General features: G+C 43.0%; 2 protein-coding genes across 4 annotated transcripts in view; one reads left to right on the top strand and one right to left on the bottom strand.

Moving 5' to 3' along the window:
• Window positions 1–1214: 1214 nt before the first annotated feature.
• LOC142768384 (uncharacterized) lies at window positions 1215–9013 on the bottom strand. The gene is made up of 5 exons (XM_075870355.1): window positions 8375–9013; window positions 4213–4738; window positions 3049–3117; window positions 2492–2581; window positions 1215–1488 (listed from the first exon to the last, which is right to left on the bottom strand). The coding sequence occupies exons 1-5, from the start codon at window positions 8785–8787 to the stop codon at window positions 1408–1410; spliced, it is 1179 nt and encodes a 392-aa protein (XP_075726470.1). The 5' UTR covers window positions 8788–9013; the 3' UTR covers window positions 1215–1407.
• Window positions 9014–12487: 3474 nt separating this feature from the next.
• The window catches only part of LOC119165180 (uncharacterized), a 55858-nt gene continuing 42336 nt past the window's right edge, over window positions 12488–26009 (top strand). For all 3 annotated transcript variants that reach the window (XM_075870951.1, XM_075870952.1, XM_075870953.1), the window contains exons 1-11: window positions 12488–12604; window positions 13305–13492; window positions 14145–14240; window positions 14320–14452; window positions 14694–14738; window positions 16756–16880; window positions 19587–19658; window positions 19741–19874; window positions 22763–22812; window positions 24293–24401; window positions 25410–25550. In XM_075870951.1, coding sequence (XP_075727066.1) covers window positions 12496–12604; window positions 13305–13492; window positions 14145–14240; window positions 14320–14452; window positions 14694–14738; window positions 16756–16880; window positions 19587–19658; window positions 19741–19874; window positions 22763–22812; window positions 24293–24401; window positions 25410–25550 — 1202 coding nt within the window. In that variant the 5' untranslated portion in view covers window positions 12488–12495. The remainder of the gene's footprint in view (window positions 12605–13304; window positions 13493–14144; window positions 14241–14319; window positions 14453–14693; window positions 14739–16755; window positions 16881–19586; window positions 19659–19740; window positions 19875–22762; window positions 22813–24292; window positions 24402–25409; window positions 25551–26009) is intronic.

The following is a 26009-nucleotide window of genomic DNA, read 5'->3' on the forward strand; positions in this document are numbered from 1 at the left end:
AAAGAACGAGTGGGTTATAGAGAGCGTGTCAGGCCGAGTTGCGGTCCTCTCCGCCGAGTTCGGTGGAGCAGCTTTTCCTGCTCCTCGCAGTCACTCCTGCCTTGAATTCACTCCGACCCTCTCATTGATGCACTTTGCCATTGTAACACACTTGCTCGAAAAGGAGCAGAAAGACATGCTCCAGCTCCACAATTGCAGTTCAAGGTTAGTAAATGTTCAACACTCCCACACCACCACCTTGAGCCTTTTAAACTTACTAATTTAAGTCACCTCTCGAAGTTTCCAATGACCCGTTCTTAGATCTGAAACAACGACCTTAACACAGTGAGTAACTAGCCCAGAAGTGCGTTTGAAACAGCAAGAAAGAGGAGTAGTCATGCATATGCATTATCCATCATTTCATGCTGGTTGATGAGGATTAAGACGACGTAGGTTGCGAGAGGGTCTGGCCTTGCAAAATTCGTAGGGTAATTTCCCCGACTGGTGTTCTCTTTTGTGGTCGTCTGAAACTAATGGCCTTCCTTAGAGAGAAGCGCAGGCATGTGCATAAAAAATTACGTGCAGTGCAATGAAACTCTGCTTAAGTCGGTGTGTGTGAGCCATTCTGCACATAGTGCTGTACCGGTCCTCCCTATCACCACAACACACCACAACATAAGTATCATGCTCGCCGCTCCAGGGTAACCTTTAGTCAATATTCTGGGAATGATACGCCTCCACCCAATTAAGTCTTTTCTCATATAAGCCCCGGCCAATTTTCGAGGAAGAGCGTTGGTCAGCTTCGGCTACAAGGATTAGTGATGACTTACCGCAAGGACCTTGGATATGACCAGAGCTCTAGCAATGTCGAAATGAAGACACCTTCCTGAAACTTTAATATTTAACAATAACGGATTTTTATGCAATTTCACTTCCTATCTTTAGCCGAAAGCACAATAAATTGATGATAATCTTCCGTGGCACACCTATACCTTGGCGAACTTGGGAAGCTTTTCACAGGCACTCTAGTGTACCAACAGGACATTTATTCGACGCTCTTAGCAAAAGTAAAACTGCTTGTAAGAGTGATCAACTGGTCAAATTCGTATATGATTCGAAATAGAAGATCCAAAGAAGATGATGGACTAAAATAGAGACGCGCACCGAGAATCGCTTTCAACATTATTTATTTCAAGAACAAACAAGGCTGTTATGCAGTGTTGTCCCATGGGCCATTTCGTTGGTTCGCAGTCGCATTGAGATATCAATACTCTTTCGGCGATAAAGATATGGGGCTCACACTGATGAAATGGCGAGTGTGGCCTCCATATCTCCTCTTTTTTTGTCGTCTTTGCACCTTCTATTACGAACCACAAAACTGGTTGGCCCACCCCACCCTTGTCATCGCATTCCGGATGCCCTCTGGTTTTACTTTACCCTCGCCATGTGTTCCACGCTGTCGCTCGTTTGCACCAAGATGACGGAGTATGTTATGACGGATCCTGCAAGCTGCAGTCAGGAAAGAAGCAATAACAGAGGTAAAATGAATATTTTGTGCACGATGTGCTTGCTTATGAAATATATGCAATGTGCTTTCGGTTTTCACGCTCACGTACACTGTGTAAACCAGCGCGTTATAGAAAAACATTCAGCTGCAAAGCATTCGATTTATTTAATAGATACACTTACACAAGAAAAAAACAATAAAAGCAATGCCGGACACGTATCCTAGTGAAAACTGCCCACCTTTAGCGCAACAGAGGTATCTTGGCGCAGAATACTTTCGGACACCCATTGCTGTCAAAGCAGCGCTCTGGATTGCAGTATTTGCAATCTTTAGGTAATAAGTTCAGATTTCCTATCAACTTCAATCATGCTCACATAACTTCACATTGCAAGAGGCCTCGCAAGTTTTGTCAGAAGTGGGAAGTACTCAACTTTTACGCCGTAGTGTCCCACTTACTGTGAACCGCTGTAACACGACTGACATAGCAAGTGAGATAACGATCCGACGCAAAGTGTCAGATTTCCCTCGCACTCCATGCTTGATTCTATTTTTATGTTTTATTTCATATATTCGCACTTACTATGCATACACTTTTAGGCAGCTACAACTTCACTCCTCAGGCAGAAAGCGTTGTAGGTTACATGTGCACTGGCCCAAAACAAAAGCGTTACTTGGTCTCTGTTGTCTAATTAAATAAAATGACATGGATACTAAGTACATGATTATAAAACACTTAATTATACGCCAGGTTTTCTCTATGACAATGGTAATAGGCTTATGACTCTGAAATATACTATGCTGAATAATCTAAATTGTACTCTTGCGTGGCCTAATTTGTTATTCCTCAGTTGAAATTTCACACTGCGATTACCTTTTGAAATGGGTTAAGTTATTTAGTAGATGGAATCCCGTTTGAATACAAGCTTTGCAGTTATAACAGCTCCCTGAAGTAGCTATCTTCAGCACTGTCATGCTCGTGGGAACAAATACAAAAATTAACCTCACCGACACAAGAAGGGGCAGGTTCAGCGTGAAAAAATTTCCTCCGCTCAAGAACATGTCGTCGGGCTGAAGAGTGCTATGTAGGTACGCGACCTGCAAATACAACAGAACAGTGCTAGCTGAAGATATAGCGCAGATGTTTGCGGGAAAATCATTATTTTATTACGCGCAGATAGTTTTTTCTATGTCTAACACTGTTTTACGGCCTCTAAACACTTTCTGAGCTTAGTCAGAAAACTCCGCTGTTGTGTCGACAAGTTTGAAAATGTGTGAGTAAAAGACTGCTGCGTAGCCATCGGCATAAATTTTACGGTTTCACATGAAAATAACCAGACATTGCTTTCTCTGCTCCTGACAACCTATGCGTGTATCGGGGATCCACCGGCGTCGCCTAATATCGCAAGCAACCACGTACCAGCTAATAATTTCAGAAGTCGCGTGGTACTTTGAGGAGGTACACTAGGAGACCATCCACAATATGCGACCTCGTGCTGCCACCACGCACGTTTGAACGTTAGGTAGCAGCGTAGGTAATCTCACAAAAGGACATATGGACTTACCTGGCGGAACCGAGAAAGTGAATCTTGGAACGTTGCAACCTTCATAAGACTCTCTCTAAGCTTTAATACCTACAGTGGAGATGAAAGCAGACAAGAAATTACGACCACAGAAGACACACAAGATTCCTTAGTGTGAAATATACTGAAGGTTTACTCAATATGGCGAACCAAAACTCCTTTTAACCTTCAAGCAAAAGGAAACACGCATCTTAAAACATTGTCCAGGCAACCCCTTTCTTCTCATCATGCTAATGGTGTGTAATAATAAATGGTAGCGATCTCCTGATAGACATTTTATTTACTTATATATTTATGACAAGGCAGCATTTTGGCTCATCAGGATGACCTTCATATACAATACAATATTAAATGTAGTAACAACGCAATGGGCAGACGCAACAAACAATTAAAACGACCTAAATGAGTTGCGCAAAAAAATTGAAGTAGAAAAAGAAGACCACTGGACACAGTGCACACTAACGACTGAAACTATGCATGAGGAATTACAGTTAATATGAACTACCAACTCGCCCAGCAGTCCTTACTTCATAATTAAAACAAACAAATAAAACTAGTATGACAACTATTCTATAGATAGGGCCATGGAAACATGTGGTAGGAAGAAGGAAATCAGAAGTGGTAAGAACTAGGAGCGCTAGGGTCTGATATTCTTGTTTGCAGCCAGCAACATTCTTGCAGGCAGGCTCTTGGTCCGCGACTTGAATATACGCGCCATCTCGGTAATAATATTTTCAGATCTCACTACTCATCTTTATAATATGACACTAATTCCTGGCACTATTTTTTCTGGACCAGCAGTACACAGAACAAGATATTCTGTACTTCGGGTGCATCACAAGTCAGAAAAAAGTGAATATTGGAACCAAGAAGTTATCGGCTAAAAATTGTAGTACAATATCTGTGTCAAATCAAACCAGAACAGTGGCAAGCCTTTCTGTGCACCGTCCACTTATCACCATGGACAGTAAACCATATATGCGCAGAGCAGCCGAAGAGGATGCGCGCACCGGTCATTCATGATTACCACGTGGCGTTCACTATACCATCGCGATGGCTTGCCAGTGTTCGGTTTTCATTTGACGCTGAAAGTACATACTTTGAGAAGGTTATAGGAAGAATAAGTGCACAAAACGCCATACTCACCTCGTTTCCCATTGTCTGACTCAGTCGCGCGACGTCCACGAAGTCTACCACGGCGTAACCGCAGTAGGACATGATCAACAGAAGTTGGTCTTTAGGGACACCTTCGTCGAAAAGGCTGTAGATGCATATGCACGACGCAATCAAAAGGCCCGCAGCAGAGGCCATGATGGAGAACTGCCAAGCTGAATTCAACACTTTCCTTAGATTCACGACCGAGGATATGTTAAGTCTCACTCGGTCCAACTGAGTAGCGACGGTCGCCATCTTGGTGAACGATGTCTCGGACATCGCTAGGATGTGGTTGAGCGAGTCTTGCTCCTGGCGTACGTAGCTGATGAGCACCTCGCAACAAGGTCTCAGGATGATGAAGTGCAGCATGTCATATGTAAAGAAAAGGAAGTTGAAAAGGAACATGGTGGCCTTCAGCACGAACTCGAGCAAAGAGTTTCCCTCGATGTGGAGCAGCCTGGTCGTAATGTCGGCGTTGGCGATTAGGTGCGCGAAGAATGAAATTCCAACGAAGAACCTGCGAAGAAAGGAGTAGCAACGACGCTCACGTTTCTTATAGGTTTTTAAAGCGATGGCACGACTGTGTCAATGGCAAGTTTTCGATGGTGTCATCAACTGTCAGTGTTGGTGTCTTAAATAGGGATGGTTGTCACATGCCGATTTTAAACGAAGAAAACAACAAACAGCGGTAAAGCAAGACGAAGGTGAGAAGACGTAAACACGGCGCCTGTTTCTGTCATTTAGTCTTTGCTTTGTTGCAGCACTGTTGCTTTGTTCGAAACATGCGCTCTTTTAAAATGTCAGGGGTGATTTAGAGTACTATGTACTCTACTATGGGAGAGCGGCAAGCTGTCACAAATGGAGATAATGGAAAAGTTGTCTACGTCATCAAGTGTCAATCTGTGTTTAGCAAAAGTGTGAATGATATAGAACACTACATAATCTGTTTGTAACAAGCGAACCAATGCAAAGTACTGTCATATGGTATGGGAGTGCTGGGTGACGACCGTGTGATAAAATGTGTGACCCCGTGGTGCAGCACTGAAGTACATGGGCTGAGATGGAAACGCTGGGTTGGCACTTTTGGCGGCATTGGTGTGAGTATATGTACAGCACGCGCCTTTAAAGCAACAAAGAAAATGTGGTTCTGGCATGCGTGAAACTTTGTATCGTGCCATTATGACCAAGCTGAAAAGCCACTGCATTTTGTCGTCTTACCGAACGACAAGGGGTGGTGACAACGCCAGCTTTTTCAAAATTTTGTAAGGTACTGAATGATTTTTAGTCCGAATGGCGATATGATATATATTTCCTTTCTAAAGTAATACATGCAGGGGACGGCTGATCGCCTTATTGCCAATATTTTTCAACATTTCGAGGCTCCTCTTGAAAACCCGCCAAGCAAGGACACTCGTGTTTTCTTTAAAGAACCTTTGTGTGACCCCTCATGTGGCGCCGTAGCGGCAACGGGCTCAACTAGTTGGCTTCCACCTTTTTCGGGTCATGCACAAAGATGTTACACCCTTGGGCCTCCATCGGGCGTCACTTTTTTTTTGGAATACTTCAACACAAAAATTTTGGTCTGGCTGTCTATCTGTGTGTCTGTCTTTCTGCAACGGTCACTCAATTAGTAGAATGGTGAAAGTTCAACCCCTTCCTAAGCGACCGGCCATCTTAACCTGGTTTTCGCGTTCATACGTGCTGATATTCTCAATCAAAAAAGCAATTATATATATTGGCGCAACACATTACGGTGTCATTACGTAGTGTGTTGCTTTATTTATAAAATGCATAGATAGGTATTCTTAAAGACCGCAGTGCTTATTACGCAGCGATAACAATGCAGCGCTATAGACGTCAGACTACGCCCAGGTGGCGCTGTGAAAAACGCTGCCACCAGCGCCCTCATCACCACGCTGGCCATAATTGGGTAGGGCACAGAGAACCATCCGCAAGCGTACGTGCGTAGGCCTTCCTCTTTTGATGGTCTTGAGGCGTGGTTTCCTGAAAATTAAGGATCTGCAAGCTGCTGCTTTTTCTAGGACAGCCAATTTCGAAGGCAAGTGTTCTCATTCTGAATTCATCCTGACGCGTTTAATGAATAGCGTCCTATTTACAGGCACCGCAGATTGATTGTTTCTGCATTTTAACATTGACGCTGTTTTAGCTCAACATAGTTTGTGTGGTGTCACGGACACCAGACAAATCCCCAAGTGGTTATGTGCCGCAGCAACCCCACCAAAGTCGGCAACGGGTGCGAGTTTCAAACAAAAACAAACACGCGAAAAGAGGTAAAAAAAGAGATAAATTGTAAAGAAAAATAGCGAGAAAGAAGGCGGTATGAAAAAAGAGGAAGATAAAATAAAAATAACTCGAAGAAAGCCATGAAAACATTGTACGGAGAAAGACATAGAAAGCGTAAGCAAGAACTGGAAGTTTAAGGGTCCATTTTTGCTTTGTTAGGCACATTACAGGGTAATGCTCATGTGATAAAAAAAACTTTTCATGACAAATACGTCATTTCTCATTTATTGAAAAAGAAAGAAGCAAAGGAACAATTACAAAAGTAAAAAGACAGAACTATACACAAAAGTAAATAACAAAATAGTAAGACATAGCACAAAAAAATAAAAAAATATAAAGACGAATTCATCCTACAAAAGAGAAGAATATAAAAACAAAGACGTTTAACGAGATGAGAAAAAAAAACAGATCTGGGCAGGAAGACAAAGAACGAGAGAAGAAGAGAACAAATAGAGAAGTTGAGATAAAAGAGAAAGCATTGAAAGCGCAGCGATAACGAGATCAGAAGAAATAGAATAATATAGAAAAAAGGAGACACAAGAACCAAAGCGAAAAACAAAAGACAGGAACAGTTATAGAAATAAGAAGAAGCAAGAAAGATCACCCACCTCCACTTTTCCGCTAGTGTGAAGCCACCATAATTTTTTATAACCGGAATGTCTTATGAATTAAGTGTTTGATCAACAATGAACCATACCTAATGATCTGATGTTTATGCACAAAAAAGTTATCTAATGCTCTTTCTTCTTCTTTCCGCTACACTTCGTTACTAATGAAACAGAATGGATGAAGGGCCCACCTCCTTTGTTATATGCAACCTTACGAAATCAACAATGTAGCCAGGGAAGGTAAACGGGACTTCACTTGCACTATTTTATTTGTATTCTTGTAAATGTGATATAACTATAAACGAGTTATATCTTCATGTAATTCCAACTGGTGCTCGTAGCTTACCTCAATAAGGACTCAATCGTATTCCTATTCAGCTTTTTTCACGCTTGTATCGCCTGCCTCAAACTAATAGGTTTAAATTGTCCTAACGTTTTTATACTGAGCCATATATAACTGTGGACACTGGTAACTAACCTCCACCTTCTTGAGAACGCACTAAAATCATGACAGCTATACAACGTAGCCAAATAGGTCCGCGTGCGCTTCTTATTTTATTTTAAACACAAAATTTTACCTTGAGCGTCTTTGTCCCGCGTCAACAACCCACGGCGTCGAAGACGAGTGATGCGAATAATCATCACGTGTTTACAATGACATACGACGTCACGATGACGTCATCACATGACAAAATAGCCTAGTGCAAAGTGGTTCGATCACGGCAGCCATGTAAAACCAGGAGACGCGCTTTCCATCTTTGAGGCAGCGTAGAACCACATTAGACAAATACGGCTTTCGAAGAGTGCCAGGGCAGGTTGAACACATCGACTGAGAAGAAAAATAAGGCGGCTTTTACTTTCGGGTCGTTTTGAGGGAATGTGTGAGAGACGCTGCGAGTTTTTTTTTATTAGTTTATGTCACCTGCTCGTTACAAGTGTGGCCATCGGGTCGCGCCAGATTGTCTGAAAGTGTTCTCAATTATTTTTAAATGCCCCGACATAATTCCTTTCCCAATGTGCACCATAATTTCTTCCTAAGCTAATACGAGCACCAGCAATAACGCTGGAAGGTTTGATAAAAGCCAGTGTATTTCACCGACTTGTAGATTTTCCGACGACTGTGCACTTATGTCGATGGCTCATTCTCTTTCTGAGAGGAGGTTAGCCCAATTAAAAGTTTAATCTTTACCGGCTGTGACTGCTTCCTTTACCCACACCACCAAGAGACAACATGAACTCACCTCAAGGCATAGCTAAGACGACACCTGTACCGGTATTTCTTCCAATCGAACGCCGCCTTCATCTCGTGTTCGGCTGACTTCTTGAAGAACTCCAGCATGGTCCATGATCCGAACACGGAGCTTGCAATGTTCACCGTCACCTTGAAGGCCACGACCGTCGGTAGGACCAGGACCAGAGACTTGGTGAATGAGCGGACGCTGGCGAGTAGCCGGAACGTGTTGCTGGCGACGAAGTAGAGCTGGCCCAGCGTAAAAGTCACGAGGCAGCCGAGTGAGTATAGGGTGTACCAGGACTTCCAGCTAACCGCCACGTCTCTCGAGTTAGCGCAGTGCAAGTTTCTGATGAAGAACACGCCGGCTGCCCGGCACAGCTTGGCGTAAGGTCTCACACGGGCAGCCATGGCGCTATTCATGATCACTCAGAGCGACGGGAGCTGCAGATGCTTCAGGTGGCTGAAAACGTATTAGGTCGTTATATCCAGCACACCAGAGTGCCCAGCAGCTATTCTCCAAGAGGGAAGAACTTTGTATTCTATAAACGAAAGATCTGGAAGATAGAAGTACTCAGGTGTACAGTGGCTCGATGAAAATTTTTACATCTCCGTACAAGATCATAAGAAAACACTAGATGCGTTAGGGCAAGGCACAAATAACCTGCAGATTCGACTAGAGATTGGCACTTTGAAAGAAGGCTAACTTTTAAAAACAAACAAACCTGCGGCATCTGATATCGCCAACCGTTCATTGTCGTGCAATTCATTGTCGAGGTAAAGAGGATATAATTCAATGAAATGCTATCTTTGCCCCCAGAAAAAGCCTTCGAAACGTAGCTAAGTTTTTTCTTTGTTGAGTATATGTTGGCGACTTGATTTTAAAAAAAAAGTACACAGTGAGATTGAATTGTGGAGATACAAACATACTAGGACCTAGCAAGGTGGAGAGGGGGGGGAATTTCCAAACATTTTCAGAAACTTTTTGAAGTTCGCCGAGACATGCACACACACACACACACACACACACACACACACACACACACACACACACACACACACACACACACACACACACACACACACACACACACACACACACACACACACACACACACACACACACACACACACACACACACACACACACACACACACACACACACACACACACACACACACACACACACACACACACACACACACACACACACACACACACACACACACACACACACACACACACACACACACACACACACACACACACACACACACACACACACACACACACACACACACACACACACACACACACACACACACACACACACACACACACACACACACACACACACACACACACACACACACACACACACACACACACACACACACACACACACACACACACATAAATGCGTGCACGAACATGCCAACAGTACATGTTTCTTCAATACAACTACTCCTCCCTCCCCTGAAAAAAATTCTAGCTGCACCCCCACCCGAGCTGCTTTGTTAATATGACTAGTCTATTCAAAAGTGCCTTTACATTGCGCACGATATCAGTATACGTCAGCAGTATTCGACATTCGAAACACGTGCCTAGCTATCGGCGCAAAAAAATCTACCTAGTCAGCAGCAGCAGCTGGAAAAGAGAGGTGTTCCCTTCTAATAGGTCAGGACGAAACCTCGCCTAGAAGACTGCAGGTGAAACGAAAGACTGCGAGGTCACCACGTATTATGAATTCCTTCATGATGCGAACCTAAACAGAGTAGCGGCTTACCAGATCATATCCTAACACCACGGTTTCCGTGCCACGTTCTGGAGACCGGTAGATGCCTGCTGAAGTGACCAGCACAATATCTCGTTTCGTGTCTCATGTGGCGTGCCTTGTGAATTCCAATGTGCCGCGTGCCACCTACACTCTCCGCCTTCGGTTGAGTGTGGTCGATGCAGGCGAGGTCGAGCAGCATGGACCATGTATAAATAATATCGACATCCGGCAAATGGGGGGTACCTTGCACATCGGTGTGGCCTAGGCTGTGTTTACCTTTCGCTTTCACCAGGCTGCTAGGTTTGCGTGCTTGTGCGAATTGGCAGTGCCTGCTTATTCCCAAGCAAGGTGTACGTCTGCGAGTAGCAACACTTACTGCAATATTTAATTGCGCATTGCGTTCATTTTACCCACTCGTAAGCAAGCTTACCTAAATTTTATAATCGTGCATTGCACCATAACTTGCCACAATGGTCTGCGGTCCTGAGGATGTGGTCCTGAAGGTCGCGGAATCGACTCCTGCTTGCAGCAGCCGCATGTCTACTGAAACAGCATTCTAGAGGCTTGCGGACAAAGATTTAGCTGCCTCGAGTGGTGGAGAATATGAAATTCTTCCACCACAGCGTCGTTGATTATCAATAAAATTGGGGTTTGGGGCAGTAAATGAAAAACCTCAGCAGTCTTAATATTCCACAAATGTATTCGCCTAATTTTATAATCTCTCGTTTCGTCAGTGTGCTTTAACGACCCTCTGTGGTAAACAGCTGTCTCCTTCAAACATTCAAAGGAATCCACCAATTCTGGCCTGGGCGTACCATTGTTCAGTTCGACTTTCCAAGTCATGATAATAAGGGTTGCAGCGCGAGCACGAATGCGCTAGAAGAAACAGACGAAAGTCGAGGTACGGAAAGCAAAGAGGACAACACGAGCGCTGGTGTTCGTGTTGTCCTCTTTGCCTTCCGTACCTCGACTTTCGTCTGTTTCTTCTAGCACATTCGTGCTCGCACTGCAATTCTTATTATCATGAATTCAAACCAACTAGCCCAAATCGCCATTCTTTTCCAAGTCATTTTACGGCGAAAGCTTTCATGAGATCACCAGTCGGGTCTCGCGCAGCGCCGTAGTTGTCCGCAGGCGCCTCCGGTGTCCGTAAACTCGTCACGCGATATTAAAAAAAAACTTAGTGCCAACGACACAGTGGGGCTCAAACTCGGGTCCACTGGGTGCCAGCCCAGTATACTACCACAGAGCTATGCTGTTTTTTTTTTCTTCTTTAACGCATGACGACAGTGCTTCGTAGTTGCTGGCAAACTTGCCTTAGACAGGCATGATGCCTCAAAAACAGCGAAAGAACAACCAGTCGTCGCACAGTGCGAAAAGCATAACGAGTGGGCCACGTAATGTTCGAACCTATTACAAAAGCTTGTTTTTGTCCAGCGATAAATTATGGCACACACCCACTTCAGGCATATTTACTCATCGTCGTCAGCCGGCACAAAATTCCTCGCAATACTTTTGCGTATGCCACACTTCTCAGAAGAATGACGAAGAATACCATAGCAATTGCAAGCCTACTACCTTGAAATTTTTAATAATAATACTGTAGTGAGCATCGGCATCAAGCAAGTGTGCTTACAGCAGTTACCGAATGAGCCTTTAGAAAAGGCTCTGAAAGGCCGCTCTTCTAGCTTTCGCTGTGACTGTGTGGCGCCTTCGGCTCAGGCCTGGCGTTTCCTTAATGCGCATCGTTAGGGCTACCCAAGTTTGTTACGCTAACGGCGACCAAGGGCTCTGGATGTCGCATTCGCAGAACTGTTTACTTCTCTTCTTACGACCAATAGCAGGCCTTGTGAGAAGCAGCTAATCACTTCATTTGAATTTTTACATTCGTTGTATGTCTTTTTCTTTTTTGCAATCGACAAATAGGGGGGAGGGGGGGGGGGCTGTGATGAAGCTTACCCTCCTCTGATGGACCATCCTTCGCCCGCCTACAGTTTCCGGTGATCTTTTCCTGAAAAAAAACGCAATGGGTGGCTGAACGTCTGCTACGTGAATTATGTGACTGACTGTATGACCTGAAGCGACAATTAAACTTAATTAAATCCACCGATGATTGTGTTGAATTGCGTCAATCGCACATTATCCTGGAATTGATCTATCCAAAAAGTATGGCGCTGACATCATAATGACTTTGTCACTGTCAGACACATGGTTAGCCAATTAGTTTCTTGCTTTCTAACAATAGACATTGCAACAATGAACAGGAAAGGTTGGAGAGTAAAGGTCAAGACGCGAAATCATAAAAGCTGTGCCACCACTGTCTGGGGCAATGTTCATTACGTAGATATTCGACATGTCACAAGTGCGTCCTATCAGCAATAGCGCAATGATTCCTGCTTCTTCCATGTACGAGACAACCAAATTGTCATGGGTCATGGTTTTCTTGTGCAACATACTTGCAAGTAAATAACCGTGTCACTATTTGTCTTATTGATTTCTTAGCAAACAGCCAGGACGCTTGTTAATGCTATTGGTGCAAAAAAATTAGACAGTGGATCTCTATATTAATACTATAAAACTAGCTTATTAGTCACTGCATGAATGCACCTTTTCGAAACAGTGGCTCTTTGAGGCTTGGGGCTCAATTCTTTTCGACATGACGCAAGTAGCTTTATGTATTTGGGTCATTACTTGTATTCTGGACCACAAAATTTACACAGGCATACCTACTAAATGCATAATAAAATACTAAACGCATAATTGCCCGCTCTGCAATTTCTTGGCATATCGCGTTGCTTGCCTCTTGGATAATCGAGGACTTCATAGAGTGTGATAAGATAGCTAGAAGGTGCTCTGAAAAACACAAAAAGAACCTTAACAACTTATACGTCCTCAGTTAACTCATGAGCTCGTCACGGGATACGTGATATTGGTGACACAAGATATACCTATTGACTTAGCCAATAGGGGCACCAACCAGCGATTTATGGACCTCCTGAAAACATGCACGGATGAAACAATCTGCGGGAACATTTTACACAGCATAATTGTAGTTTGCCTCACATTAAACTAATTGGACGAAAGAAAAAGTGAAACGTACCTATGCCATATTTTGTTTTATATTTCATAAAATTATGCTTTTCGGTCATGTTCTTGGAGTAGTTCAAAGCCAGGAACTTGCGGAAGGCAGCACTACAGTTTACCCTGAACTGCTTGAACAAAGAAACGAAGATGGCCAGAAAGTTCTTCTTCTACATAACGGATATACTCTAAACTTGTTCAAAGCTTCGGTTCTTGCTGACACTTTTCTTCTGCGAGCGGCCACGGACGCAGGTGTTGTCGAAAAATATGTGAGTAGAGAGATGCTATTTGTTTTATAGTACCTTGTCACACTCATGCTCTTGCGACTGCTTCCTCTGTTTAATTCTTATACGAAGCATTGTAGACCGGGTGAACGGGAAATTTATATTTGTACCCCGAGCTGCTCGTCAGTGAGAGCATTGGCAAGGACACCGATTTGCCTCATTTTCTCTTTTTGATGAAAAGTGTGGTACTAAATGAGCAACGATAGAAGCTCTTTCATCAAGTTGAACTTCAATCAACCGACCAACTTACAATCTTGCCTCTTTAGCGCCGAACTTGCGTAAACGAGCAGAACGAGCATTTGCGTGTGTTTAATTTGTGCTATTTTTTGCGTACTTGTGACATGCTCGACTCGGAACGAATGCAGAAACACCCGTTTCGCTCAGATTAAGGCACACGTTAAAAAGTCTCAGTTGGTCAAAATTATTCCTCACATCCTGCGCATGTGGCACATATCGTTTTATTGTCATCAAACCTCGTAAAGTCATAGTTTACATTGTAGAATTTGAATTGCATATAGGTTTGCTCTGTTCGCGAACCCCCTTGGTATACTTCTAATTTTCAAATTTCAAATGACCCTGATTCCCATTGCTGTTAAGATGTGTGGGTTGTGTTTTTACCGACAATGTTTTACTTAAGGTTTCTGGTTCAGACTACGAAGAACACCTACATCAGGACGCTAGAAAGCAGGCCTCGCTTATACTTAAACCAACAAAAGATGGACATTACCACGTAGTAAGTGTTACTTCGTCTCATTCAACACCAAAATCACTCTTGTAGCTTTTAATACATGCTTTTTTATTACCTCCTGTAGTTTGGCCTTTTGAATTTCACGCATCGAATAGAGCCGCTCATCAGCCAAGAGAGGTCAGCATCGGATGCAACAGCGCACAGGATATCAAGAGTTGTGTTCAATAATGAAGCCTATGGCGTTGATGACGCGCTTGGTAAGTTTACAAGCATAGCAAACTCGCACGGCAGGACCATGTCTGTATTTAGTCTACGCTTCTAAAATTTTTCTATCACTATTACAAGATGAATACTTAAAGGCGAGAAAATGTAGATTATTGAGACCTAATGAGCCTGACTGGTATCATGAGCACGAAGCTTGGATAGTTTAGACTTGCTACAAGTGTTGTGCATCACTGAAAAGTCGCTCAAGGAACACGTCGCTTTTCTGTTTTGCAGAAGATTATTCAGAGAGAGCTGATGGAGAAGCCATTCCCCAAAATGGTGAGCCCAGCGTACGCCTCGCGGTGTATTGTGCACGCTTGAATGAGTTGCTTGTACTACGAAGTACAAAAGCAGCTGGCAGCTGTGCTAAAGGACGCGTAACTCTGGCGCTTTTCGATTAAAATAGGTTCTGTGGACTCAATTGGGCGCGCATCGATGCACATGTATGAGGTGTTTCAAGAAATGTGCAAAATATTCTTTAAAAGTAACAGAAAGAAGTTATCTACGTGCTACTTGTGGTTTCGCCTTATCTGTGGCAGAAGGCACCTTCAGATGCATACAAACAATAATACGGCAGTAATTATACAACTTAAGACAACTTTTTTAACCAGTGATGATAGCCGGTCGAGTCAAATGGGCAAATTAAAACCCTTCACATGAATAGTCCATACCCACTCCTAATTTTTGGAAAAGCGGACACTGTTATTCACCACGGAGCGATTTAATGAGCCGAATTTAGATGGAAAAACCGAATAGACGCACCAAACAGCGCATCTACCATTCGCTTCAACAATGTCCTCAGTGACGAGACTGTTTGGCGTGAACACTACTCTTCGGTAAGAGGAGCTGTGTTCACGCCGCTCCCCACCGCGGTGGTCTAGTGGCTAAGGTACTCGGATGCTGATCCGCAGGTCGCGGGATCGAATCCCGGCTGCAGCGGCTGCATTTTATGTGAAGGCGAAAATCCGGACGTAAAAATAATGGCGCGAAAAATAATAAGTGAAAAATTTTTTTTCAGTACCCTCTTTTGCGAAAGTATCCTAGTAACATGTGATTCGCTGATGGCAGTGCTTTGACGGGTAACTCAGGGGACGATCATTACTGTACTCGACACGTATCGGAAAAGAGTAGGTCTGATAATTAATATGCATAAAACTAAAGTAATGTGCAACAGTGCCTGCAGAAAACAGCGCTTTGTGAGGTAGAGAGAAAGGAACAGTTGATACTTGTACTCAATATGCAGTGTAGAGCGGGAAACGGGATTTGCACGGTCGATGAGTCTTCACGCCACCTCGCTTCTGTGCTTTTCTTCAGTAAAAGCTTATGGGTACCCCCTTTATTCAATACACTTTTAATACGCCAAAACATAAACACCTTGTTCGATGTCCTAATAGTTTCCCTAAAATTACCACTGATTGTCTTGGCCTTATTGCAGGTGCACAGACACTGTTTCCTTTCTGCAATCCTAGACCATTCACAGTTGATCGTCGGCGCATAAGTGTACCTGCAAATAATAGAAATTATAATCAGCGTATCTCTTTTACTTGTCCTGCCAAATAGATTGTTGTCCTAAACAAAATTTTATGAAAGGCCTTTCACTCTTGCGCCAACTTATTTTTTGAAGTCACAGAAGTCTACAGTTATGCATATACTTCGATACAATTAAATGTATTAAAATAGACAGGTTCTGTTGCATGATTGCTTGTACTCTTACAAAGCTGTAATGGCTTAGTCCAAAATGTAAAAAATACTGGTGATAAGCCTGCTACACGAAAAGCGTTCACCTGTTTTTCGGTGCGCTACGTGGTATGGGTGGGCTAATGCATGGTTATTAAAAGATTTTAAGCCCTCTGCAACTTTAAACGTGAAGGCTGCAGTCTTGAGGCACGCTTTTCGAAAAATATTTATTAAACTAAATGCGTAAGTACACATCCGCGAGTTTATCACATTGTCTATACATTATTGATTATGCTTTTCAAGCCTTATGTAGTCGCAATAAAAAAAGCCATAAACATTCTTATTATGATATAAAATTTACACTTGGTATTACCTACGCCTGGCTTATCTGTAATGTTTTATAGCGCTTTTACAGAAACATTGTATATCTCGCATTGGTCGCAGTATTTAGCGACGTAAGCACAAACCTTCTGGAGGAACAGAAACGCAAATGTTTCATCATTTGATTTCAACGCTATTTTACAGCGGCCATGTGTTGTATGATGTTGCCGCCAAAATTTGTACTACAGACGTCGTGCTGCAGAGCATAATTCGCACCTGTGTTTCTATTTACCAACAGAAGAGCGAGCCCTGCCGTCATCCTTCACTATCGAAATATTTTCCGTCAGCGATTCTAAGCACTCATCACATTTTCACGAGGATGAAAAGCAGCTCATCGAATACATGATCGTCTTCTGGAATGCGGTAAGCAGATGACTCACCGATGTTTTCAAACTTCGAATCACACTTTTCAGCGCTACTCGTTTTTGTGAGGCTAGTACGGAGTGACGCAGCTGCTTCTTTTTATTTATTTTATTTACAATTACCTTACAGGCTTCTCGGGGAGCATCACAAAAAGAAATGGAAAAGAATGCGATACATGAGTCTGAAAAGTGCAACAGTAACATCTTGAGAGACAGTGAAAGAAATTGAATTACATTGCAAAATATTACTGAAAATAACACCAACTACTAACAGCAGAATAATATGAAAATAATACTCAGTAAAAGTAAAAATAAGCCACCAACTATTAACTAGCACAGTAATACTAAGAAAACAATAGTCAGAAAGTAATGAAAAATAAAACTCATTATGCAAAAAAGAGCACCACGCAAGTCGTGTGAAAAATGTACATCACTTGTGTACTTGTAAAAACAAGAAAACTAACTCGAAAGAAATTCGTAGCACGAAGCTTCGCAAATAAAAAAAAATGCGATACACTTTCTAAGCACTTTGGTCAAGTGCCTACTTTCGGTTTTTCGTAGAAAATATAGAAACTTCTAGCATTCGCTGGGGTGACGTGTCGACAAAGGTGTTTAGAAAAGTTACGGGAAGGCGAAGAATGTCTCTTATATCTACCGTATTTAAAACAAGCGAACTGTGACTGCGAAGACACAGTCATGTGAATATCACTTATGTGAACAGGGTCCCGCACTGAAGACCTGAATTGGTCGAATTAGTGCTTTATTAGTCGTTAGTTCAGTATCTGGGGAAGCCACATGACATGCAAGTCAAAGATGATAGAGCTTTCTTATTTCATGATTGCAACTTTTTTATATGAAAGGCTGGAGTAAAATGTAGTCTCCGATATATATATACACCCTCTTAGGTTTATTCGTACACCATTTTTGTAAGAGAATGAGAACGAGTATCTCTTACAGGCGTCTTGTAAACGGCGAAGACTGAGTTTTACTGAAGTTGATACTCATAAGCCAAGCGTTACACCATATATGAAAATGTGATATCGGAGCTTCTGTGATAGTTGATCATAACTCTAATTGATACAACATTACTCTCAGATAACATAAATTCATTTTACAATGTCTTTTTATTTAAGGTGTCACTGTAAGCAGTGAAAGTTACTTTAATAAGTTTGAAAGATTTTGAGATGCTGCGATGGTCGCAGCACCTGGTGGAAAAGATCTTAACTACACTCTCTTTTCTGCGTGGCCTCGAGGATTCTTTTCAACGGCGCGCCAAATTTACTGAGCGGAAGGACACGCCGGCGTGCAAGTGCCACAGGATACACCTAAATCGAAGATTACGATCGCTTCCGCATTTTTTTCTAAAAATCAAAGCACATGACACATGATATTCTTTAAAACACCATCGTCTTCAGCAGTCTGTTTCATCATTTATGCTCTAAAACAATTCTTTGTTTTGTAGAACTTAGCAACATTAATAGTTAAGAGGACGTCACAAACCACCAAGCTTTTTCTCGAAGAAAGGCGACACCTATAATGTACATTTCAATCGAATTAGTAAACATTGAGTGTAACAGAAATCTATCTGAACTAGCTTGTAGATATTCATGCTAGAGAGAGGACGCACGAACACGCACACAGAAGGCAGGTCAAGACAACAGTGTGTGATGTCTTCAATTTTCTCTTGCGTCCACGTCTGCACGCCTTGTCTCTTTAACGTGATTATCCTGAGTGCATATCAGTGGTCGTAAAGAAATAACTCAGTCTCGAGTACGTTTACTCATTCAACAAAAACAACCAATACATTTAATACTTCGGATGGAAGGTAAAAGACGGCTCCAGTAACGGGTATCAATCTCATCAATGTTCAGTCTACAGCGTGGATGAAATGCAATGTATACAGTTACGTTTGGTTGTGACCCGAAACACAGAGTAGAAGGTATTGAAAGAATTTGCTTCCTCTGCCGCTAAAAAAGACCATGCGTAGATGGGAAGCAGCGGCCGCTAACGCTTACACTGGCGGTGGCGTTGACGCTGGCGCTTATTGTGGCGTGGCGCATGAGTATTTCCTACTGGAACATGCCGATCACTGCTTATGAAGTATGAGAGACAGAAGTCTGCGACACAGAGACGTGCAGTCCGCTTTTAGTTAATGCGTGCGTCACGAATTTCTATTCTACAGCTCGCAGGGGAAATATCCCACTGGCACTGCTTTCGAGGTCAAGATCTAGTGTCTATATATATATGGGGTGGCCAATGAACGCTTGGGCAGTGCGAGCATCCGTTTTTTTTTTCTTTTTTTCAATCAATAAGCTTGCTAGCAGACGCCGCCTGCGTCGGCGTTGCGAGGCCAGAGAGGAGGTGGCGTGGGTGACGGAGGGGGCGCGCATGCACAATGCAATTGTAAATGCCGCCGGGAGGGATGCCCAAGTGTTAGAGAGAGAGTGAGCGCATACTAGCAGGCTGACAGACGCTACTTGCTCCGGCGTCGAGAGGTGAGAGAGGGGGAGCGTAGGTGAGGAGGGAAAGGGGAGCAGACGCGCATGCGCAGTAGGGGTGGTCACGCCGCACACCGGATGTAACTCGACCCTAAGACTCTTCGCATCTAAAAATCTATTATTGTTTTTGCTGCCGTAAAACTCGGTGTTTCACATTGTCGAAAAATCGCACTCGTTTTTAACGTTCCGTGTTGCCTTGATTATCGCAGGTCAGTCTGCGGTTTCAGCAGCTCAATCCTCCTGGTTTTATATCTCTTATAGGCATCGAAACGTCCACAAACGTAAGCTTATGTTGTTTTGAGTTTTTTAAATTTATTTTTGCAAGCAAGTGTAATTACTATTTTGTCATTGTTGCTTCTTCAGGCAACTGAAAAGCCGTACGTCAGCCTCCGTGGTCCCGATAACCTTGTTTCTAACGAAACATTGTTAAACTTCGAGCGATGGCTATGGAGATGGCGCTCAATTCGCATCGCAGACGTCGTCTTCTTGGTTACTGCGTGAGTGAATTTCCCAGTTTTACGTTAAAATTTTCGCATGAAATAGTGGACTAAATTAAAGTAGAAGGCGTTAATCTTAACTATCTACTTGGTATCTGGTAGTGACATTACCACGTCGGCGTTGTTTTTTTCTGGTGTATTTCTTGCTTTAAATGCCTTTCGCGCACTCCCAAAGCGGGTTTCTGAGGCCACGTTGCGCACGTGGTTGAAATATGACGCATCAAGTCTCAGGACGAGCCGCATCTATTGGGTTTCTCAGATATAATTGTTTACATTTTTATTCAGTAATTATTACTACATCATTCACTTACGGCGGATGCTAATGTCCCGATCTACCATGTACAATTCCTAATTAGCCCATTACGTCCCTTTTATATGCGTTTTCATGTCGTCAGTGTTTTTCGACAACTGGCACCGACGCTAGACAGGGAGATCATAAAGATACGGAGCAGTGTTAATTCGGTGCACAAGTCGCTGCTGCGAAGAGACGTCTTAAAGTTAGGCACGCTTTGCCACGCGGAACTAACGATCACATCAAATGCGCATAGAACTAGCCTTCTCTTTCATCCACAGCTTTCACTAATAACTGTGAGAATAGCTTACACCAACGCTTGGTTCCGCCCGTAGGCTCAATGAGCCTGGTTTCTTCTTTTTAATGAATGGGTAAGCATTATTTTTCTGGCTTTCCGTAGAAAAGCATGTGTTGATACGTGTGCATCGGAGCGAAAAAAGTAAGCCAGACAGTCGAATCAACAGAACGTTGATCAGTCAAACAAAACGAACATGCAGTCGGCGTTGACAGGAAGTGCATCACAACATTTGCCGCTGAAGCGTAGTCCCGGCCTGGCGTATCTGATCATGTAGTAGCAGCAACTGGTGTACTAAATGTATTACATGACTGACTATATGTTTTCTGTAGCGTTGGCTAATTGGTGGCTAATGTCAGCTTAGCGATAACTGATGACGGGTGATTTTGTCAGCGCTGGCTGAACGATGCTAATCACGGCTAATTTCAACTAATTTATTAAAGGTTAATGGTTTCTGACATCATCTAAATAAATTATGGGTAATTCCGGCATGTGATGCTTCAATAATCGTTAATCTCGCCCTATTATCTGCCGAGGTGGTTGAGAAGTGCCAATTACAGCTGCTCTTTTTTTATTAATCTTACGGTTGACATCTGCTGCTGGTATACCATAAGTAAGTTGCAATCATGAGTGCTCGCATGATCGATCTACTTGCAATATTTACGCAATATGTGACATTAGGCTTAATCTATCATTTTGGCTCTTGTGGGATATCCCGCGTAACCCGCACAAATGCCAATTAATTGTTACGGACAATTTCCTAGTAGACATCTTCTGCCAATATTACTTCCTCAATCATTACTTCGTCCATGATTACATCCCGTTTGTTTTCATGTTCGAATTTGGGTGGCTATTGTAATACGTCAGCGCGTAGAAAAATATCAAGAATGACTTGGCTGGTGCTGAATGCGGTATAGTAGCTAACCTATACGTTGGTTGTAGCATGCTGCAACATCCTATAGGAATTGTTTTAAGTGGCCTTATACTCAATAATAATATCTATGAACAATTGAAACATTGTATGTGAGATAAAGGTATTTACTTGACTGAATGTTGTGATGCTGCTTTTGTAAGCAGCCAACGTTTTTGTCCTACTACAGTCACCACTGATATTGTTTGAAAATTGCTATTACTATATCGCACGTACGTCGCTGCGTTCATCTCGTTGGAACGTTTCAACACGAGAGCTGCACTTTTTTTGCGTATCATTTATCTTTAATGCAATAGGTAGCGATAAATCGCACAGATATTGCAACAATTTTGTCATGGCAACGTTCTTCGTACTTCTGTTTCTCGGGATGTATTTCATCTTACAAGTAGTAGAATAAATTGCAATAATTTGAACGTAAACATCTTCGTCATACTAGAACGTATAAAAACTCCTTTATTCACAAAGCACTGACTCTTTATCGTTTATCACTTTGTGAATTAATACCACAACGAGGTTTCTCTATTAATCAACATCTCTGGCAACCTTTTTGAGAGGGAATTGCTTACCACTGCCTCTGAGTACAGATATCGTCTGTTTGCACTTCACAAAGCTCCAGCAACTCTTGGACATCAGCCACTCTCGGATGGGGCCCCTCTTACGACAAGTAAAATCAACCAGATGCGCAAAGCGTTTCCAATCGTAAAGCATCTTCTAGCGCAATTATATTTTGTTAGGCGAGTTGTTACTTGCTGAATGATGTGATTTGTAGTGGGATACTTGGAAAAGAGAAGTTTTGAGGCATACACAAATTTGAAACAGCCTTTCTTTCTACTCCTGTCGGACTTTTATTCGTTATCTTGACGTTTTTGGCTACAAACAATTCCATTTGGTAAGCGGCACATTGATCCCTTACAGTGATCGAAGTCCTGAAGTCATTTGAGTGCTCCAATGCGGCTTGCTGTGACCAGCTCATAGCACGGTTGCCCAAGTGGCATGAAACGTGTCTCGAAATTGTGACTTCAAAATTGTTTGTGATCGGGCCTTCTGGCTGTTTCACATTTACTTACTGTCGGCGAGATGCGATAAATGAGGTTTCAGGTTAAAATATTTTCAGTATCGATACTCTGCGAAATTCATGAGTAAATCGCACGCCAACTTCATACACTTGGTGCTGGTGACTGTAAGCGGAAAATAAAGCGCTGGCACTTATATATTGAAACACCAGGTAGCAACTAAGTGGAAATTACAGCGTATTAGGGCGAAGGAAAGAGGTGTAAATATAAAGAGAACTGACACCATCTGTCAGTTCTGATTAATACTGCGACGCATATTACGATCAATATTTTCCATGTTACTACTTTTTCTTTCAGGCGCGACGTGGTGCAGATAATTCCAGGAGGACTAAATTCTGGTGCTGCAGGTGAGATCCAAGTTTGTTTATATACACCAAGGGCAGATATGCGCTCAAAGGTTACAGTTGAACGCAGCTATTTTATACTTCACGCCATGAAATATTGCTTTTCATTCGTATTGAAAAAAAAAACTTATTAAGAAAGTATAAGGCCAGTTACATGCAGTTTGTTGAAACAACGTAGCGCTTCCGCACCAACTTCCACTCGTGACTAATGGCTTCTTCCTCGGACGAACAAGAAGTCTTGCCAATCTTTGGACAGACCTTGGCGCCCATAAACGCCCACTCTCACCCTATAAATGTTCGTCTGGTCTCGCACACAGTGCTACCTCGCCACTGGTTAGCGCCTTTCTTCCTCGCACCGAACGGGGCCACTAATTCGTCGCTTCCTCCGCATGAGGACAATCCTTTGCCCGAGCCGTGTAACGACCAACGGCAAAAGGTCCACTGAGGACAGCTTCGGTGTTGAAAGCATTGTCATAATTATTTGTCCGCAGTAAAGTAGCCTAGTTGAAAGTGTACGGAATGAAAATGGGCTTGTGACTTCACTGCCGGTATTTTTTTCCCGTAACCATAATGCTGCTGTGAAAGTATTGCGTACCGGTGTACAGCAGCCATCACGCATCGCTAAGTGCTGCAGTTAGACATGATTGCTAGCTTGACAAGGCTACGACGTGAAGAAGGAAAGCGGGACCACTCTATGCCGTGTATTTTTACGGGACACGGGACCAGGGTGGTGCCGGAACCATTCTGCTACTGGACATGCCCTGTGTATTCTCGACCCCAACTGACCCTTCCTTGTACTTACCCCATCAAGTACAATTTTCATTATAGCACTTATTTTGATAAACAAAATACAACATATTGCCACGTACCTTGCTTCAAGTTTTGTTATCGCCATGTTTACACTATAGGTGGTCGAAATTTCCGGAGCCCTCCACTACGGCGTCTGTCATAATCATATGGTGGTTTTGGGACGTTAAACCCCACAAATCTAATCATGTTTACACTATGTTCAGCGCAAACCACGCCTACGTTGTTACAGAAGCTTCGAGGCTTATCGTTTTGTTAAGATTACGCCCGCTTCGTGAATCTTCCAGATTATTCTGGAAACAACGTTGCCATTAGCGATAACACTAGAATGCTTGATAGCAAGTGTATAATTGCCGACACGCTTCGCCGCTTGTCAGTTGATCGACGGCCTACGCTCCGTTCGCCGCTATCAGTCCAAGACTGATACTGTAGCCCGACTTTCCGTTTACTAGGCATAGGTTCGCCTGAATAAACAGTTTAATATTCGACTCGCAGTGTGCTCCATTCGTCTACGTCACGACCACGTGACAATACTACGTCTTATTGAGTTGTCACTAACACTGGCCACCTGCGTGCGTTTCTTCGGAGCGACAAACCATAGCATACGCACACCAGTGTACATGTTTGTCTGGTTATTCACATGGAGATGATAGTTACCAGTCATCTTTACACCCAGGTGTCGCTTTTGTTGGCCACGCCTGCACGTCGAAAAAAGGAGCCATCGCAGAGGACAACCCAAGTCTGTTTACTGGGGTCAATGCAGCCGCCCACGAACTGGGACATCTGTGAGTACACTCGTGCATCATCGGGCATCCATACAATGTATGATCGGTGAACAGCACCGTGAACTCACTGTGAACCGCAGCACTGCATGTTAAACTCATGCCCGCATCGACGGAAGAGCGACTACTTGCTGCTGCACTGTTGACCCAAATATTGAGGGTTCAAACTCGACTGTAGCGGTTCAGTTTCAATAAAGGCAAAATTCTAGAGACCCGTGATCTGGGGGATGTCCGTCCACGCTAGAGAACACTTGATGGTCGAAACTTTTAGAGATATCCACTATGACCCGCTTCAACACGGTGACATGGCTTTCGCACGTAAAATCCCTGATACTACGAGGCGCCATTCCTCGCCAGTGGTGTATAGACTGTCTTGGTTGTTATTGACAAACATTACAGCTGAACTAACAAGCTGATAATGCCCTTGCCCCCCTCTCTCTATAGACCACTCACCAATGTGTGTAGAACATGTTTTAATGGGCTTCTTCTCATTATTTTTGACGGAATCATAATACATAGATATAATTTTCTCTCCCAATGCAAGTGCGGCTTATCCTCCTATCGTTAGCCAGTTCTAGATAACTTATTATAATCAGAAAATTGAATTTGCCCATGCAACTGTGACATATCCTCTGACCATTGGCTAGGTCTGGATAATTTATTGGCTAAGATATATATAGTATTGATTAAGCTTGGCCATCTTCATCTAATATCGCATGATGCTGATGGTCAGCTTCTATGGAGCATCATTTTACTCAGTGTCACTGATATGATCCCGCTGTTTACCAAATTTATTATTTTGCAGCAAAATCAAGAGCAACCACACAAGAGAAATTCTCTATGAGAGTTCTTTGTCGTAGGCGTGTAGAGAAGATGCCACCTTATGAATATTTGCCTTATTACATCACCGTAACATTAGGCAAATTACGGGCTGTTAAAACACTGTTCATGCGTCTTTAGTTCTGTTGGATAACAAAAGGAACTTCGAAGTTACGGAATATCACTTTGCAGGTTAGGTTGCGTCCACGACGGGACAGGGTCCTCAAGTCAATGCCCAGCAAACGACGGTTATCTGATGAACCCAACAGACTCGGGGTTAAACGTCCACAAGTTCTCCGCTTGCAGCAAGACAGCCATCGCAACTTTTCTGAAGTAAGCGCTGCATAAATTTGTCTCAAAAAAAATAGTTGTTTTGTTAACACTCTTCGAGAGGGCACCACTACGTCTCTGCGGGTAGCCTACAAAACAAAAAGCAATAGCGTATTGAACCAACAGCACTCCATGACTTCATCTTCGAGCCTCCGCTGTAAACTAAGTGCGACACACGCGTATGGAGTCACCAACAAAATCACTCGCTCTGTGCAATAATTTGTTTCGGTCGCAGGTAAGCTTGCTTGCTAAATAACGAAACTTGAGAAGTTGAGTTCCACACCTTGTGAGTTTGAATGAAAGGTGATAGGCTTAATTTTAATAGACGGGAGTTAAGTGAAGTAACTTTATCAACAACATACGATAGTTGATATATAGAAAAATCGTGATAGTGAATGATAGTCCGGGACAGGCTCTGTCATAAAAAGGACACGAAACTGGTGATCGATAAGAGCAACGGAA

This window comes from Rhipicephalus microplus, chromosome 8 (genome assembly GCF_043290135.1).
Source record: "Rhipicephalus microplus isolate Deutch F79 chromosome 8, USDA_Rmic, whole genome shotgun sequence".
NCBI classification, from domain to species: Eukaryota; Metazoa; Arthropoda; class Arachnida; order Ixodida; family Ixodidae; genus Rhipicephalus; species Rhipicephalus microplus.